At 44.3% G+C, this 17,123-nt stretch overlaps 1 protein-coding gene across 1 annotated transcript in view; it reads left to right on the top strand.

The window, feature by feature from the left end:
• Window positions 1-14,884, top strand: part of LOC124789008 (synaptic vesicular amine transporter-like) — a 135,042-nt gene extending 120,158 nt beyond the window's left edge. Inside the window, exons 10-11 of the mRNA XM_047256295.1 lie at window positions 8,096-8,229; window positions 14,789-14,884. Of these exons, the coding sequence (XP_047112251.1) occupies window positions 8,096-8,229; window positions 14,789-14,884 (230 nt within the window). The remainder of the gene's footprint in view (window positions 1-8,095; window positions 8,230-14,788) is intronic.
• The last annotated feature ends 2,239 nt before the right edge of the window (window positions 14,885-17,123 follow it).

The following is a 17,123-nucleotide window of genomic DNA, read 5'->3' as shown; positions in this document are numbered from 1 at the left end:
TGGCATAAACATTGTATCCATAAAAATGCCAGTACGTTATCGAGACGAACTTCTTTCATGAGGGCAAAATCGATTTCTGACACCTGCACCCTCAGAGCCAGTGAAGTTTTACCTGCATCCTAATCGTGTTGACAGTTATAGAGCCAATCCTATAAGCCTGCCATGTACTGTGGTCATGGGGATTCTCATTGAAGCAAAAGGACCAGCTGTGTGCTTAAGAGCCTCTTTAACAGGCAGTGCGACTTCATCCAAATCCCCAGTCGATTAACAGTAATGAGTAGCTGCAGCAACAACCGCAGGTACTTCAACATTTGTTGGTCCGCCTTAAAGAGCATCGGACCATGCAGTAGTGCATGTGTCCGGATCAGCATAGCCTCTGAAGCATCTGAGAGTGACGATATGGACTGCTCTCCGTCAACAGGATGCACAGCACCAAATGCGTGTGATGATTGTTCTGTATCCAATGGGAGACGGACGTGATGTTCTGCCATCAAATCATCCAACAGGAGGAGGTCTTGGCAGTGACGGTTATTATCGTCCAAGATTGTGGCAGGCAGGTATCTGACAGAATCTCTTTGGCAGCTGCTGCTTGTGCATGTCTCCTTCAGTATCCAAAGACGCCCGTTGGTCCTGATGGCCAGGCACAAAGCAGGCAGTAGGCACTACCATGAAGTCGACTTCATCTCCCCCACCAGAACCATCTCACCACGTGGCAGTACGCCCACAGCAGGAGAGGGCACTTGAATAGACAACGTTCCCTCCTCATTTCTGAAATGTACAAAGGTTCAGAAGTGGGAGGCAGCGCAGGCAGTAGGCTGGAGTCATTCTGGAGAACCTCGACATACATCAGCGGAAATATCATCGGTGTATTCAAAGCCAGTGCATCCTCAGGTGGCAATTGCATGTGATCCTCCCATGCATGTACTCTGAGTAAACATGCCTTTCTCGGTCATAGTCTGTGACGTCCTTGGCTGCCCACCATAAATTACAATGGCGTGGCACCCAAGCATATATATGTGATGGCACATGTTTTGTCAGTTCGATATAGATCTGTCACATTCCACTGATGACTGGGTATGTAGTAAAGTGATGCCACTTTTCATTTTCGCATACGGGTTGGATGCAGAAATTACCATCTCCAAAGGTACACTGAACAGGAGTTAAAAAACTCGCATAGTCCACAATCCCAGCACCAATTGTCTACAGACACATCACCAATATTGCCATCTGAATGACGGAACTTGAGACCACTCGTAGTGTCATTTAAAATACGGTCACATACTGCGTCAATAATTAGCTGCACGTATACCACACTGTTCACTACGGATAGGTGTATGCCAAAAGGATCGTTATAGTCAATAATCTCAGAGAAAGTGCCTCCAGCCGTGCCTATTCACTTGAAAATATGACCTTTAATCTCGATTTACGATAAGAATAGGACACTCTTCTTCGAAAGAACTCCATGCAAAGACGCAAACTTATACTTCCATGCTGCTACACTGCCGTAGGCAAACTAACCATGAATCGAACCCGGATTTCCCGCCTAACGCAGGTGGTCGCCTTAACATCTTCAGCTATCCATCCACAGCTCCTGGAACAATCCAGATTTCCATGTCACACTTTCTACATCCCTACACCATAATCTCCTAAATTCATCATGTAATGCTCGTAGCTTTATCCTGTAGCCCCACGTCAGTGAGAATGAGACTACGAGAAATGGATATCCATGATATTACTGTCTTGTTCCCGCTTGTGCGGGAATGCAGAGTAAAACTGTGGTGACTGTAGGAGACTATGATACAGTGATGTAGACAGTGTAAAACATAGTTTGGGGCAGTCTGCGAAGCGCGGATGGTAGCCAAAGTGGTTAAGGTGACATCTCGTGATAAGAAGGAAGTCCATGGGCGAGTCCCACTCTGGAACAAAATTTTCACATGTCACTGAAGTATTTATCTATTCCTAACACAGCTGATGACAAAATACTCGCAGTCAGCAAATTCACTTCGATTTTGATTTTTATTGTATCTTAATAGCAGCCACATTTATTGTGTATAAGGGAACTGTATCTATATTGCAATTTCGTTTTTGTAATAAAACTGTGTTACCTAGGAAAAGATACTTATGCCCCCACAACTCCCAGCCCTTCCACTTCACATCCTGAAGGCTGCTGTAAACCTATCGGAAGAAGAGAACAGGGAGACAACACAACGAGTGTAATATGCAGAAATTTGCTGTCATAATTGAGCACGACTAACTTAAATCTGGCAGGCGTGACGTAAACTTGTATTCCACTATCTCGAATACAAATCCAATACCTTAATCAATAGGCCATCTCACTCTGTGTTTTCCAAGCAGGAATGCTTTACCGTGTTTGCTACAGTTTGCTATTTCAGTCATCTACAGTATTTTGTGGAGTGATGTTAAATAGTTCTCAAATAGATTCTCGGATTTTGGCAAGCCACTGTCCAAGTGGCTTGCCAAAATCCGAGAATCTATTTATCATCACTCCACAAACTACTGTAGATAATTGAAATAGCAAACTGCAGGAAACACGGTAAAGCATTTGGCCAACTCGAACGAGGTTGCGCAAAGGTTAGCACACTCGACTCGCATTCAGGATGATGGCTGTACAAATTGCGTTTGGCCATACAGATTTAGGTTTTTGTGGCTTCTCTAACTCGTTCCAGTCAAAGGCTGGGATGTTTTCTTTGAAGAGGCGCGGACGATTTACTTCCACATTCTTAATACAACCCGACCTCGTGCTTCGTCTCTAATGACTTCGAAGTCCTTCCTTTTTCATACAAGCGCGCGCTTAAGGGATCAACTGACGACACATGTGACTCTGTCACTTTACTGATGCTGTCTTGACTGTGCCATCATTTCACAGTACAGCGCTCACAGCTTCCATGTAAAGAAGTCTTTGTTGCTTTAACTGTTTTACGTATACTGTACTTACAGGCTCTTCCAAAATATCTCAGTGACGCTTACGTTAATAGTAAAAATTTTCGGAAGGACAATCAAATGTTCTAGTGTGGTGAGAAATGGCTCATCGCCGATGGAGTTTTTGTATTAAGTATGAATTTTGTATTTGATACACGGATAGTAAATTTTACATTAAAAAAATAATACACTACATAACTGACGTCGTTAGTTGTAACTTACTTATTATATACACGTCAACAAGAGTGTTCCATCACCCCGCGATGTCGCGGAGGTGTGTCGTTATTGTGACTGTTCCTCTACTGATCGGTAGATCACCCTTGACGTTGGTTGTAAACACACGTACTGTTACTATATGAGCTGTCTACGGGTAGAACGTGGCAGTCGAATGGACTGCAGGATTTCAGTTGAAAGTACAGAAACAGTAGGGACGTATTACAGACGTTTGTGGAACAGCAGAGTGGACATAAATCGCGTCATGAAGGATAACTGCGACCAATGATTGGATTGACATCATCTCGTTACGCGCAGGAGGCTTGTAACTAGAAAAGCTGCTCGATATGTGCACCAGAGTTAAAAAGGTGTGGTCAGGGCATGCAATCGGATCTAAGTGACAGTTTGTACTGAGGACTATTCCGCACAGGCCGTCCACGTTCGACAAGTGCACAGTATGATCGGTATCTACGACTATGGATTCGAAGGAGCCGTGGGATGAGCACTCCAGAACTGAATTCGGCATTCGAAGAGGCTCCAGGATGTTATGTATCGCATCAAACTGTTAGGAGACAATTGCATGATGCAAATTCCATTCCTGACGAACGTGCCGAGTACTACATCGTACGCAACAACACCATGGACACCGTTACAGATGGGCATGAAATCATGCTGAATGGACGCCCCAGGATTGTCATCGGGTGTCGTTTATGGATGAAACTCGGACATGTTTGTGCTCTGATAATCGCAGACAACGTGTTTGGAGAGCACTAACATCTAATACATCCAACACTGTGTCCCGATTGTTTAACAAGGTGTTGGTTAAGTGATGTTCAGAGGTGGCTCTAGCGCTGGGGCCACCACACACATTTCGTGGTTCTTGAGGATAATCTCATTGCTCCGCGCTAGCCGGACGAATTCTGCAACCAATAGTGGGGTCGTATCGCTAGCAGTTTGCTGACAATGTCATCCTGATGAACCACAGCTCGCGTGCTCATCGTGCTGTTCTAGTGAACACGTATCTACAGCATGGTAGGTTCAAATGGCTCTAAGCACTATGGGACTTAACATCTTAGGTCATCAGTCCCCTAGAACTTAGAACTACTTAAACCTAACTAACCGAAGGACATCACACACATCCATGCCCGAGGCAGGATTCGAACCTGCGACCGTAGCACAAGCGCGGTTCCGGACTGAAGCGCCTAGAACCGCTCGGCCACAGGGGCCAGCTAGCATGCTAGGATCGCCAGAATGGAGTGGCCTGTCTACTCCCCAGACACGAACCTGTGTCGGATCGGTTGGAAAGAACTGTTTTTGGACATCACAACGACCATTTATTCCGTTCGACTTACTCAAAATTGCCATTGAGGGGTGTGACAATTTTTACCAAGGCTGGCTTGATGATCTCACCGATGGTATGCCACAACGGATTCAATCCTGCATCCGAGAAAGGGGACGTTCCACCTCGTTGCTCAGGAGTGCTGTGAAAACCCCCTCAGGAGGTCTGGGGTCGTTAGACAAACATTTGGTTTTCCTTTTTTTTTATTTGTTGATCTGGACACATTGGAAGTGAATGTACAGGATGTTCAAAATTAGTCGAGTACTTCGAGAGGTGGTATGACTCACCGAAACAAGAAAAATAAGTCCAATAAACATGCGTCCAGAAACGTGTACTTTCTGCATTGTAAATGTGTTTATAGGAGAAGTTTTACGTGGCGTCATTCATGACAATGCATCCATCTGATCCCTGCGTACGGAATGACGCACCCTTTGAGGCACCTGCTGGAAAGCATTGAAGCCGCGACGCTGTAGTGTCCGCACGTCGTTGATTGGCGTGGCGTACACCAGTTCCTTCAAGTCTCTCCATAAACAAAAATTTAGGGGACTGAGGTATGGGAGGGAACGATTAGGCTAAGGTATGCCCCTTCCCCACCCCTTCCCCGTCGACCAATCTAGAAGTCCTGAAACGCCTGCGACAGATGTCCGCGCGCATTGAGACGAAAGTGAGCTGGTGCGCCATCATGCATGACCACATTTGTATTCGTTGCTGCAGTGGCACATCCTCCAGCAAGGCAGGCGATACACTAGTGAAAAATTCCAAATAATGCGCCCAGTTAACATTTGTGGTAGCACGTATGGCCCTATTAATCTACGGCCCAGTACACCTGCCCATAAGTTGATTGATAATCGGTGTTCATGCTCTCTTTCCTTAATTTATGTGGATTTACATCTGTTCGTACATGCAGGTTATGGAAATTCACAACACCACTTCTTGTGAATCCTGCCTCATCGGTAAATAAAGTCTTGGATGTGAACAGTGGATCTGCGGTATACTTCTGCAACAGCTATTGGCAGAACGGCCGTCTGCCATGATGATCCTGTGGCCTTAGGGGCTGAACGCGCTGTAGATGATATGGGTACCCCCAGATTAAAGAGTGAGTCACGCTTTCTGCTCCTGCTAATTGTCGCAGACTGGTCCAGAGGTTTCTTCCACCGAACGTAGCACACGCCCTTCCACGTCAGACGTGTGGACGGTGGGGGGCTTTCCACTGTCAGTATTCCGAGGTGCAAGGGTAGCTGTGTCCCTCAGACACTGGAAAAGTCTGCTAATCAGAGAGCACTCTGCGCTGTGGATATTTTTCAGCGTAGAGGGTACAGTCTCATAGGCTACGTCCAGTTGCTAAACCATAGCAGAATATCATCTCACCTGTTTCATTTGTCAAGTAGTAGGCTTCCATTGCCAACAAGTGGTGGAAGGGAGAAAGTGTAAATGTACCACAGAATTTGTACGTACACAGACTGCAATGACAGTAAACAAATAAGTGAATCCGCGTTTGGAAGAAGGTAAAACACCATGATACGTATCCAGGGTTGACACCTACTGTACAATAAGGCACACAAACATGACGAAAACTAACGTAGCCTACAACACGACTCGAACCACACAACTGACTGCAGACCACCTAATGGTAGGTAGAGTACTGTGAGTAAGACATCATAATAGCCTGCCGACGCATTTGACGGGGCGCCAATGCAACGACTGTGATAATATCCGCAACCAAGCGTTGCACCGAGCGAGGTGGCGCAGTGGTTAGCACACTGGACTCGCTTTCGGGAGGACGACGGTTCAATCCCGCGTCCGGCCATCCTGATTTAGGTTTTCCGTGATTTCTCTAAATCGCTCCAGGCCAACGCCGGGATGGTTCCTCTGAAAGGGCACGGCTGAATTCCTTCCCCATCCTTCCCTAATCCGATGAGACCGATGACCTCGATATTTGGTCTCTTCCTCCAAACAACCAAGCAACCGAGCGTTGCGTAGTCCTCCCTATAAACCACAGAGTGAGCATAGCCTACTGCGCATGTTCTCAACATCAAACCGGGCTAATCACGTGGTACTGGGACGTCGCTGCTTGTCTGCAATTTGTGGTAACAGCGAAACGTTAATATTACAAGTATTCATACGTTTTTACATACATTTCTACAGGTTTTAGTAGTAATAATAGCCATGGTGGAGTATTGTTGTTGCTACGGATGTAAATAGAAGTACGTGAAAGGAGAACCAGTTACTTTTCTTAGGTACCTACAACAAATCTCTAATAGTGAATATCATATTGATGGGAGGCCCTTTATGTGTTTAATAGATCGAGACGCGGTATTATAATGTCTTGTATTGTAGAGCAAATTTCTATTTTTTTCCCATGTGTTTACGAGAGAAATGCTAGATAAATTTGCGAGTGTGTTTAAGCTGCCAGCCAGTGTTTACGCATTCGTGCTATGTTCATCTTCAGATAAAATTTATGCAATTTCCTCCAGTTTTTTCAGGTCCTCAAGCCCTTGTGTGTATGCAAGTACTTCTGCATGAGACAGTTTCCTACATTATATAATTTTTGTATTCTAGTTTCCCGAAAGATGAACAGAGAGTCAAAATATGGCTCCACAAAATAACAAGAAAGAATTTCGTCCCTACAAAATATTCAAAAGTATGCTCTAAGCAATTCGCTGAAGAATGCTTTGATAGGGAGAGGTTTGGAAACGCGTAGTTGAAGTCGGATGCTGTGCCAACAACTTTTGATTTCCCACACTACTACTCCTTTTCCCGCACCCGAAAAAAGGTAAGCGAAGTGAAACTGAGCTATGATAACTGTGGCGAAAAAGCACAGTAGCCTTGCTCTTCACAGCTTTAAAACTATTTCAGTTCCAGGTATGAAATTGTTAAGATGTCTATAAAACGGATATACAAAGTTTCAGGATACTTCTGAACGTGATCTATCAGTTCTAACGAAGTATTAACACTCAAATACGCCAAGCGCTGTACGGACTAACATGCGCCATCCCAATACCACGTGATTTGAGCAGCAGGAGATGTTGCAGGCAAATTTCTCGTTCTGCGCATCCGAATGCTCACTCCAGAGATATTTATACTCTATGCTATAAACACGCGTTTATCTCAGAAAGTATGTGTTTCCAGACCCAAAACAAATGGTTCAAATGGCTCTGAGCACTATGGGACTTAACTTCTGAGGTCATCAGTCCCCTAGAACTTAGAACTACTTATACCTAACCAACCTAAGGACATCACACATATCCATGTCCGAGGCAGTATTCGAAACTGCGACCGTAGCGGCGCGCAGTTCCAGACTGCAGCGCCTAGAACCGCACGGTCACACCGGCCGGCATTTTCTGGACCAATGTTTATCGGACTTATTTTTCTTTTTTCGGCAAGTACAACCACCTCTCGAAGTATTCGACCATTTTTTTTGAACATCTTGTATACACATGCCTCAAATCCAACTTTTGTTTTCTGTGAGATGAATTTAGAAATAAAAGGGTAATGTAAAACTTTCGTTGATGTGTGTTTATATAGCTATTCTATATAGCTATTATGAGTAAATAAACAAACCCATGAATGAAAGCCCTAAGAAGCCGTGGTGGGCTGCCGCAGGTCCGCTGGCGGGTGGTCAGCTCGTGCCGGCAGTGGGCTTCCCGTGGGTGATGCGCGTCGTGGGCGCCCTGAACCTGCTCTACTGCCCGCTGCTGCCCATCATTCTCACCTGGGCAGACGACGAGCCGGCGGAGGTACGCTCTCTCTCTCTCTCTCTCTCTCTCTCTCTCTCTTTCTCTACTGTCCGTGAGAAATATTATAAAAATACCAGTAACTCGGGAAATCATTAAACAACTGATATGAAAGATATGTAAGCTGACCCGCCAGGGTAGCCGAGAGCGCTAACGCGCTGCTTGCTGGACTCGGGTAGGCGCACCGGCCCCAGGTCGAATCCGCCCGGCGGATTACCGACGAGGGCCGATGTGCCGGCCAGCCTGGATGTGGTTTTAGGCGGTTTTCGACATCCCGCTAGGTGAATACCGGGCTGGTCCCCATGCTCCGCCTCAGTTACATCTGAACACTTTCGCACTATTCCTTAGATTACACTCGACGCAGACAGTGGGGGTACACTAATTCCATCCCGGGGGATGGGGGGGTACGGGGTGGCGGCAGGAAGGGCATGCGGCCACACCTTAACCATTAACATGCCAAATCCGATTAACGATAGCTGACACTACGGGACAAGGCTCAAGCGATAGAGAATGAAAGATGTGTAAGCTGTCAGAATAGTACTGTGTATAACAAACACATGTAGTCCAGCAAGGTCGTGTATATGTAGCAGACAAGTACAGTAGGAAGGCAGTAGACGGTGCTACATGAGCCTGACGGGTGAGGATGCGTAAACAATGCATAAGACAACTAGCGTCAAACGTAGGCCACTCCAGAATTTATTCTGCAGCGGAATGTGAGCTGTTCTGAAACATTCAGGCAGATAAAAAACGGTATCCGAACCGGTTTGGAACCCGTAACAGTCCATTTGCAGAGGTGCTTCTATGAAGTTTGGAAAGTAGGATACAGGTACTGACAAAAGGCTGTGAGACAGTGTCGTGAGTCACGCCTAGATAGCTCGGACGGTGGGATTATAGCCCGCGAAAGGCAAGATTCAAAGGCCGATCGGCCACACAGTTTCAGTCATATAGCTTGAATACTGAACATCCATTCATCACACTTATCTGCAATATACAATAGACGATCAATAAGTAATGCAACACATTTTATTCTGAAATCAGGTTGGTTTCATTCAAGTTTCCAGTACACCATATTATTCCCCATTCTTCTGGCAACAAACCCCCATTTTTCAACAAAACCCCATTCAATTCGACGGCCTTACACCACCTTCCTGGGAGACTCCAATGGCCGACGTAGGAGCCAGCGCCTCGCTGCATCAGTAACCTCCCCGGCATCCACGTACTGCTTACAGCGGAGTACATCCTTCACTGTGACAGACAGATGCAAGCTGGAAGATGTGAGATACGGGCTGTGGAGTGGGTGAGGAGGAACAGTTCAGTGAAGTTTTGTAAACTCCTCTCTGGTGCACAGACTTCTGCGAGATTTAGCGTTGTGATGGAGAAGGAGAAGCTCGATTGCAATTTTGTGGCGACGAACACGCTGAAGTCCAACACTGCAGGAGCCACAGCTGTCTGCAGCTGGCCGCCATGCGGGAAATCGGACAGGTTAGTGCGACCTTGTTGCGATGATGACAGACGTCTCGTCCAACTAGTCACCGTGCTTTTCTTGATTGCTAGGTCTGCGTAGACGTTCTGCAAGCGCCTTTCAATATGTGCGATACGCTGGTTTTGCACAGAAAGAAACTCAGTGACAGCTCTCTGCTTGGAACGCACCACCGTTACACACGCCATTTTGAAAGGCTACGTATAGCGCCGGCCCTATCGGACCTTCATGAAACTATAGGCACCGAAAGGGAAATATTCCATGATGTTTCACAACGAATTGCACATTTTTTCTACAGAAACTCGCCGAGAAAAAATACAAAAGTATACTCGTGCCCGTCTGACTCATATCTGAAACCAAAACCTATATTACGGCGTCAGAATTTAATGTTTAGTCAATGCCCATTATGTGGTGAACATGTCAAAAACGTTTGATTAATGTCGGATAGGTGCTTCATGGTGTAACACTTTCCTCTTCGCCAGTGTGTTTAGCCGCTCGTGCCTTCTTAGGTATTTCAATGGTATCTCTTTTACTGGCAATACTGTGTTAAGCAATGCGTTACAAAGACTTCTGACACTGCAGAAATATCTGCTCGTTCCCACATCTTGCATAGATTTTTAGAAAGGTCTACCATAAGCTTCTGCTGACTTGTAACTGTGTCAGATTCCGTTAATTTTTTTGAGTTCCGTAACTCAATGAGTAATAACGGAATCCTTAAATGATCACTTTGTTTTCCGTCCGTCCGTCAGTTTGTCTATCCGACTGTTCAAAGCTCTTGTTCTGAGTGACGGGTAGACATAACAATTTTAAATTTATGTCACACATAAAGCGAAGTAAAAAATTGAAGCTTGTAAGTGAATGGAGTCAAAAGATATGGCCATGTATGTCACATATTTTGCACTCTCAAACTCAGTCGACAAAAATATAGGGTACCTAGAACCATGAAATTTGGCAAGAAACAAGGTTTCACTCTAAAACCAAAGGAAATGCGGAAATTGTTAATTTGCAATTATATCACACGAAAAAGAATTTTTTGTCATTTGTTGGGTCTGTCTCTTACGATCCCTTTTTTCTCAAGAAAGGATTGAAATTTTTGCCATGTACTAAAGTCTATTGTCCCTTGGCGGCATAATGAACTTAACTGGCACAGAACCAAGAAATTTATTAAGAAGCAAGGTTTCACACTACAACAATGGAAGACATCCAAAAACTGTTGATCTGTAATTACATGACACTAAAAAATAAAATTTTGTCATTTTCTTCTCGATTGTCTCTCTGTGCCCCCCCCCCCCTCCCCCCGTCCGTTAAAACACCGCTGTAAACTTCTAGTTCAATGCAACAAAAAGATACGAGCATTTGTCAACTACTTTGATAATCGCAAACTTACTCGCTAAAACCTGCATTGTACTTTCACATGACGTAAAATGAAGAACTTTGACAAGAAGAAAGGTTTTCGCTTCCCGCGCCCGGGTTCCCGGGTTCGATTCCCGGCGGGGTCAGGGATTTTCTCTGCCTCGTGATGACTGGGTGTTGTGTGATGTCCTTAGGTTAGTTAGGTTTAAGTAGTTCTAAGTTCTAGGGGACTGATGACCATAGATATTAAGTCCCATAGTGCTCAGAACCATTTGAACCATTTTTGAAGAAGGGTTTCACAGTACAAGTAATAGAAAAATCTGAAAATTGTTAATTTTTAATTATATCACACGAAACAATTTTCTTTTGTCATTTGTTATCGAACTTCGAACTTGAAGTTAAAAAATTCTCGCATGTCTTGGAATCTCTGGGGCCGATATCTTGCCAGTATCGGTGTCGAAGATCTCGATAAGAGGAAAAAATAGTCGAACTCCTAGATTCCTGGAATGGATTAACTGCCCGTATACGTAATTAAATTTGTACAGAACCCTCCAGCGTGCGAGTCCTACTCGCGCCTGGTCAATGTTTTCATTCTGTGTGTACACAGGACAGATGTTACCCCTCCGTAACTACGTAAGGTGGCTATAATTTCGCACCTTACAAGCACTCATCCACATACTTTGCCGTGATCTATAAACACAATTAGGTATCATGTGATAGGTTGTACATCGTATATATGAATATATAAAGGAGACTGACATTGTCACGTACGTCTTGTAAATAATTGTTAACGCTTACTGCATAAAAGATGACGGAGTGTCTTTATTATAAAAAACGGCGTAATGAATGATTACCTATACTAGTAGAGGTTGGAACACCAGTGTAAATGAAACAGCTGGCGGAACTGAAGCCCTGGGTGGAAGCCCCACACAGGTGTGTTGGTCCTGCTTAAACACAGGAAAGAGCAAGACGGACGTCGTAGCATCTAAGTGCTGGAGCACAATAGAGTCGCGACTGGCCAGTATTGTAGCAGAACCAGAAGTATTATACTTCGGAAACTCTGAAAATCTTGGACACAGGTGAGAGGAACGAAGAAGCGGCACCTCGGAAACCACGCAGGCTGGGTTATTTCCAAGGCTTTTTACTCAGAAGCATACTATTGTACGAGTACAGTTTTTTCCTCGCAAACTTTCCGCGCTGGACGACAAAAGACTAAAATATGGTTGGTCGGCGTAAGGAAGAATCTGGAGAGAGGGAGAATATTCCATGGTTTCGGGAATATGATTCGTTTTTCGGAATTACGATGCTGGGGGGCCAAGCCTTGCTGGAGAGCCAGTGCTGGAGAGACGCGGTCTTCCGTTTTGAGCTCCCATGTGTGACGGTCGTACAGTATCAGCTTCTTGTTGGTAAGGAACGACTTGCTGTCTTTTCTCTCAGTAGAGTTTATAGTTAGAACGGTTAGGCACTGTATTGTTGTGTACTTATAAGATTCGGGACTTCGCCTCCAGGTTGGAAGTCGTCGTTGAGTAAGCAGCGTTCAGTGATTGAGAGCACTTCTTCTGCCTATACTTACGTTGAGACTTATCTGAACTCGGTCCTTGTGGCTGGGAGTTCGCGTTTCTCGTCGGTAGAACACAAAGAGGAAAAGACAGTATTGGAGTATAGTAGTCAGAGGTCCGCCTTCAGCCGTCCTACTCTTTGAAAGAGTTTATTTCGTGGCTGGAGTTCTTCCATCGTCGCAGACGTGTACGAGAACCATCACTCCGACGCACCGGACGCAGTACATACGGTGATATTGCTAATTGTTTTGACTTATTAGGGGCTATAAGGCTAAACAGCTGTGATCACGTAGGATTTATTCCACTGACGCTACACTCCATTGTAGATCATCTTTAAAGGTAGTGCCTTCTTGTGTTTGGTACATAGATAATGTCAGTCATTTCGCGTTATTTATATTAGATCGCGCAGTCATAATAAAAGGGCGGAGTTGTTCAATGGATCAGTAATTTTAGTTAGGAAAAATCAACATTTGTAATAAAGATTGTTTTTAATATACGACGAATGTATAAGCAGCAACAACGTTTATCATTTAGTATAATTAGTTTCCTTAATCATTCATTTCTGTTTAGGTTGGAATGTATACACTACTGGCCATTAAAACTGCTACACCACGATGATGATGTGCTACAGACGTGAAATTCAACCGACAGGAAGAAAATACTGTGATATGCAAATGATTAGCTTTTCAGAGCATTCACACAAGGTTGGCGCCGGTGGCGACACCTACAACGCGCTGACATGAGGAAAGTTTCCAACCGATTTCTCATACACAAACAGTAGTTGACCGCCGTTGCCTGGTGAAACGTTGTTGTGATGCCTCCTGTAAGGAGGAGAAATGCGTACCATCACGTTTCCGACTTTGATAAAGGTCGGATTGTAGCCTATCGCAATTGCGGTTTATCGTATCGCGACATTGCTGCTCGCGTTGGTCGAGATCCAATGACTGTTGGCAGAATATGGAACCGGTGGGTTCAGGAGGGTAATACGAAACGCCGTGCTGTATCCCAACGGCCTCGTATCACTAGCAGTCGAGATGACATGCATCTTATCCGCATGGCTGTAACGGATCGTGCAGCCACGTCTCGATCCCTGACTCAACAGATGGGGACGTTTGCAAGACAACAACCATCTGCACGAACAGTTCGACGACGTTTCCAGCAGCATGGACTATCAGGTCGGAGATCATGGCTGCGGTTACCCTTGACGCTGCATCACAGACAGGAGCGCCTGCGATGGTGTACTCAACGACGAACCTGGGTGCACGAATGGCAAAACGTCATTTTTTCGGATGAATCCAGGTTCTGTTTACAGCATCATGATGGTCGCATCCGTGTTTGGCCACATCGCGATGAACGCACATTGGAAGCGTGCATTCGTCATCGCCATACTGGGGTATCACCCGGCGTGATCGTATGGGGTGCCACTGGTTACATGTCTCGGTCACCTCTTGTTCGCATTGACGGCACTTTGAACAGTGGACGTTACATTTCAGATGTGTTACGACCCGTGGCTCTACCCTTCATTCGATCCCTGCGAAACCCTACATTTCAGCAGGATAATGTACGACCGCATGTTGCAGGTCCTGTACGGGCCTTTCTGGATACAGAAAGTGTTCGACTGCTGCCATGGCCAGCACATTCTCCAGATCTCTCACCAATGGAAAACGTCTGCTCAATGGTGGCCGAGCAACTGGCTCGTCACAACACGCCAGTCACTACTCTTGATGAACTGTGGTATCGTGTTGAAGCTGCATGGGCAACTGTACCTGTGCACACCATCCAAGCTCTGCTTGATTACGGCCAGAGGTGGTAGTTCTCGGTACTGATTTCTCAGGGTCTAAGCACCGAAATTGCTTGAAAAAGTAAACACATGTCAGTTCTAGTATAATATATTTGTCCAACGAATACCCGTTTATCGTATGCATTTCTTCTTGGTGTAGCAATTTTAATGGCCAATAGTGTATGTAAAAGAGCCCTACGAGATCCTATGATCTGCTTTAGAGGGGAGTCAGACAGGGCCAAATATTCATTGTAGCGTTTATTATTTTCCGTTGCGCGCAGTCGTTTAACACCCGCCTGCAGGAGGATCTTGGAACGAATGCATCTGCAATGACACCATTTACTTGGCAGTTTCAGCTTTTGATTTTCGTCTCATTTGCTCTGTCCGCAGGAGACCCCCTGCCTTCAGCAGGCAGCAGAGCACGTGGACTACAAGAGCCGCGGCACGGCCGCCTTCTCGTACCACCGTTTCGAGGACAGCGACTAGTCAGAGCGAGGGCGGGCCGGCCAGCGGACGGCAGGGGGACCGCACCGCACCAACTGCGGGGGAAGCGCCTCGGCTGACTGCGTGGCGGAGTCCCCACTCACTGACATGATTTACTGCAACGAGTACGAGTTCTCGTCTCATTCAACCTTCATGTCATGAACTTCTTCTGACAAAGTATATACTGCTTAACACGAAACATCAGGCACACACTAGGCACGAAACCCTCGCATAACCTCATTTTTACACTTTTAATGTCCAGTGCAACAGAAAAGAATGAACTCAAACGTGATTACACAACACAGAGTACGTCAAAATTTCCAAACATTTGTCTCTTATTCTGTATATTCGTCTTGATGTAAACATTCAATCGCTTTCTGCAGAACACCTCATTGTGAAAATAAAATACTGACTGTGATAAACAGAGTTCATTAAGTCCTCTAGCTTTCTACTGAAGTTACTTATTTGTGGATTGCTAATCATTTCTAAGAGTAAACATGGTATGCTTGAAAGGCACATCTATTAACTATACAGGGTGTTAGATACATAAGTGCAGATATTTCTAGTGATATCTGAGGACAATTTATTAAAAAACATTATATCAGTGTTTACTTCATTTGTAGACCAATAATTATTACTAAGCGCTATTACGCGTAGTATGTTTTTAGATTGATTAGCACAAGTGGAATTAGCAAGACGTTTATTTTCCCCTGGATAGCAGATCAGGTATTGAAGCGAGGATGCATGGAGGCTAGTGTAGTCTGTACTGACAAGCGTAGTTCACTTCTTGGTGCAGTTACGACCGTGCAGAAAATATCAGGTAATAAATTACCTGATGTGTCTGCAGGAAGTCTGTTAGACACAGAGAAAAAAAAACACACACACTGAAGTCGGTACATATTAAGGTACCAATGATCGCAATATCTGTAGCTATACTCCTAAAGTCCTGTATTTAGGCTGATTAAAAATATAGTCGTTTATTGTCCAATAAGAACTTACCATTTCTACTTCATAACTATTCAAAGCTAGGTAACGTAAGTGCTTATATGTATTTCTTCATAACGTCTATGGTTTATATCTGTGGTGTTTTCGTTAGCACTTCAGAAGCCATATGCAAAACTCGCTATCTCCAAATTTCACAGTGACTGACATTGTGTTGCGTCCTCAATAAATGTGCTAAGTTTCGGTTCATTCGCCGCTCAGTCTGTTCTGCAAGTTTTGATTCTACCTCACGTTCACTGCATTTCCTTTGTCCTAAATTCCTTCAGTTGGCTCATATGCGAACCTTTCAATCTTTCCTCAGATACATAATTCACTACTTACCCGTTTCTCCTGATTTTTTCACATTTCCATGGATCTAATTGTCTAACAATAAAGCTTTTTGTGATTCGCCGAAAGCTTTCTTGGCACTTCGCTTATCATGTTTTCTGGAGAATTTATGTCAACAATTTGCTCCAGATACCGTTGAACCGCATCATGCGACGTGATAATCTTTTAATTGCCGCCTCGTTATAAAATAATTTCTAGGCATGTTTGTTCTCTGTCATAGTCTGTTAACAGCTTGGTATGCGCTATGATATGAGTTGTGTGGTTTATCTACGCGCTTCCAGCAAACGAAGCAATGTACTTTATCATTTCCTTTTTGTAACGATATTGTTCCAAAACTAAGTACCCATTAAAATCTGCATCATACCGTCGACATATAAACTACCTCCTTACAATATACAGTCTGTTTTCTAATGTTCATATTTTTCAAGTATTTTTTGTAAAGAAAGGTGAATATGGGTACAGAATACATACTTCCTTTAAAAATTGATTAAATTTATATCCCGTAATTCGTGTGTTAGTTATTCGGGGATATATGTTGTGCATTTTTCCTCTTGATTCTGAATTAAAAACTTTGTAGTTTCTTTAAAACTATTGGAGCTAGCTTTTGCGAAATATAAATTCTACACTCCATATTTTTAATTTTTATAACCGTTTCCTGAAGTTATATATCATGGTGTACACTTCTATATTAAATCCTCTACATACCTCTCATGCTGCTGGCCGAAATCAATTAAGGTAGCCTATATTTTGTATTAAAACTTTCTACCTAGACTATCTTAATTCCAATCCGAAATTTAAGAAATTATGACAAATTTTACTTGCTTCGCTACGCTTTTTAAACGACATGGAATGTGTGTACGTCCAAACGATAACTGCAACATTTACCAGAACGAGTCTTTGAGTATGCAGTGGA

Source organism: Schistocerca piceifrons, chromosome 3 (assembly GCF_021461385.2).
Source record: "Schistocerca piceifrons isolate TAMUIC-IGC-003096 chromosome 3, iqSchPice1.1, whole genome shotgun sequence".
In the NCBI taxonomy this organism is placed as follows: Eukaryota; Metazoa; Arthropoda; class Insecta; order Orthoptera; family Acrididae; genus Schistocerca; species Schistocerca piceifrons.
This window is presented reverse-complemented; position numbering and strand designations above follow the sequence as displayed.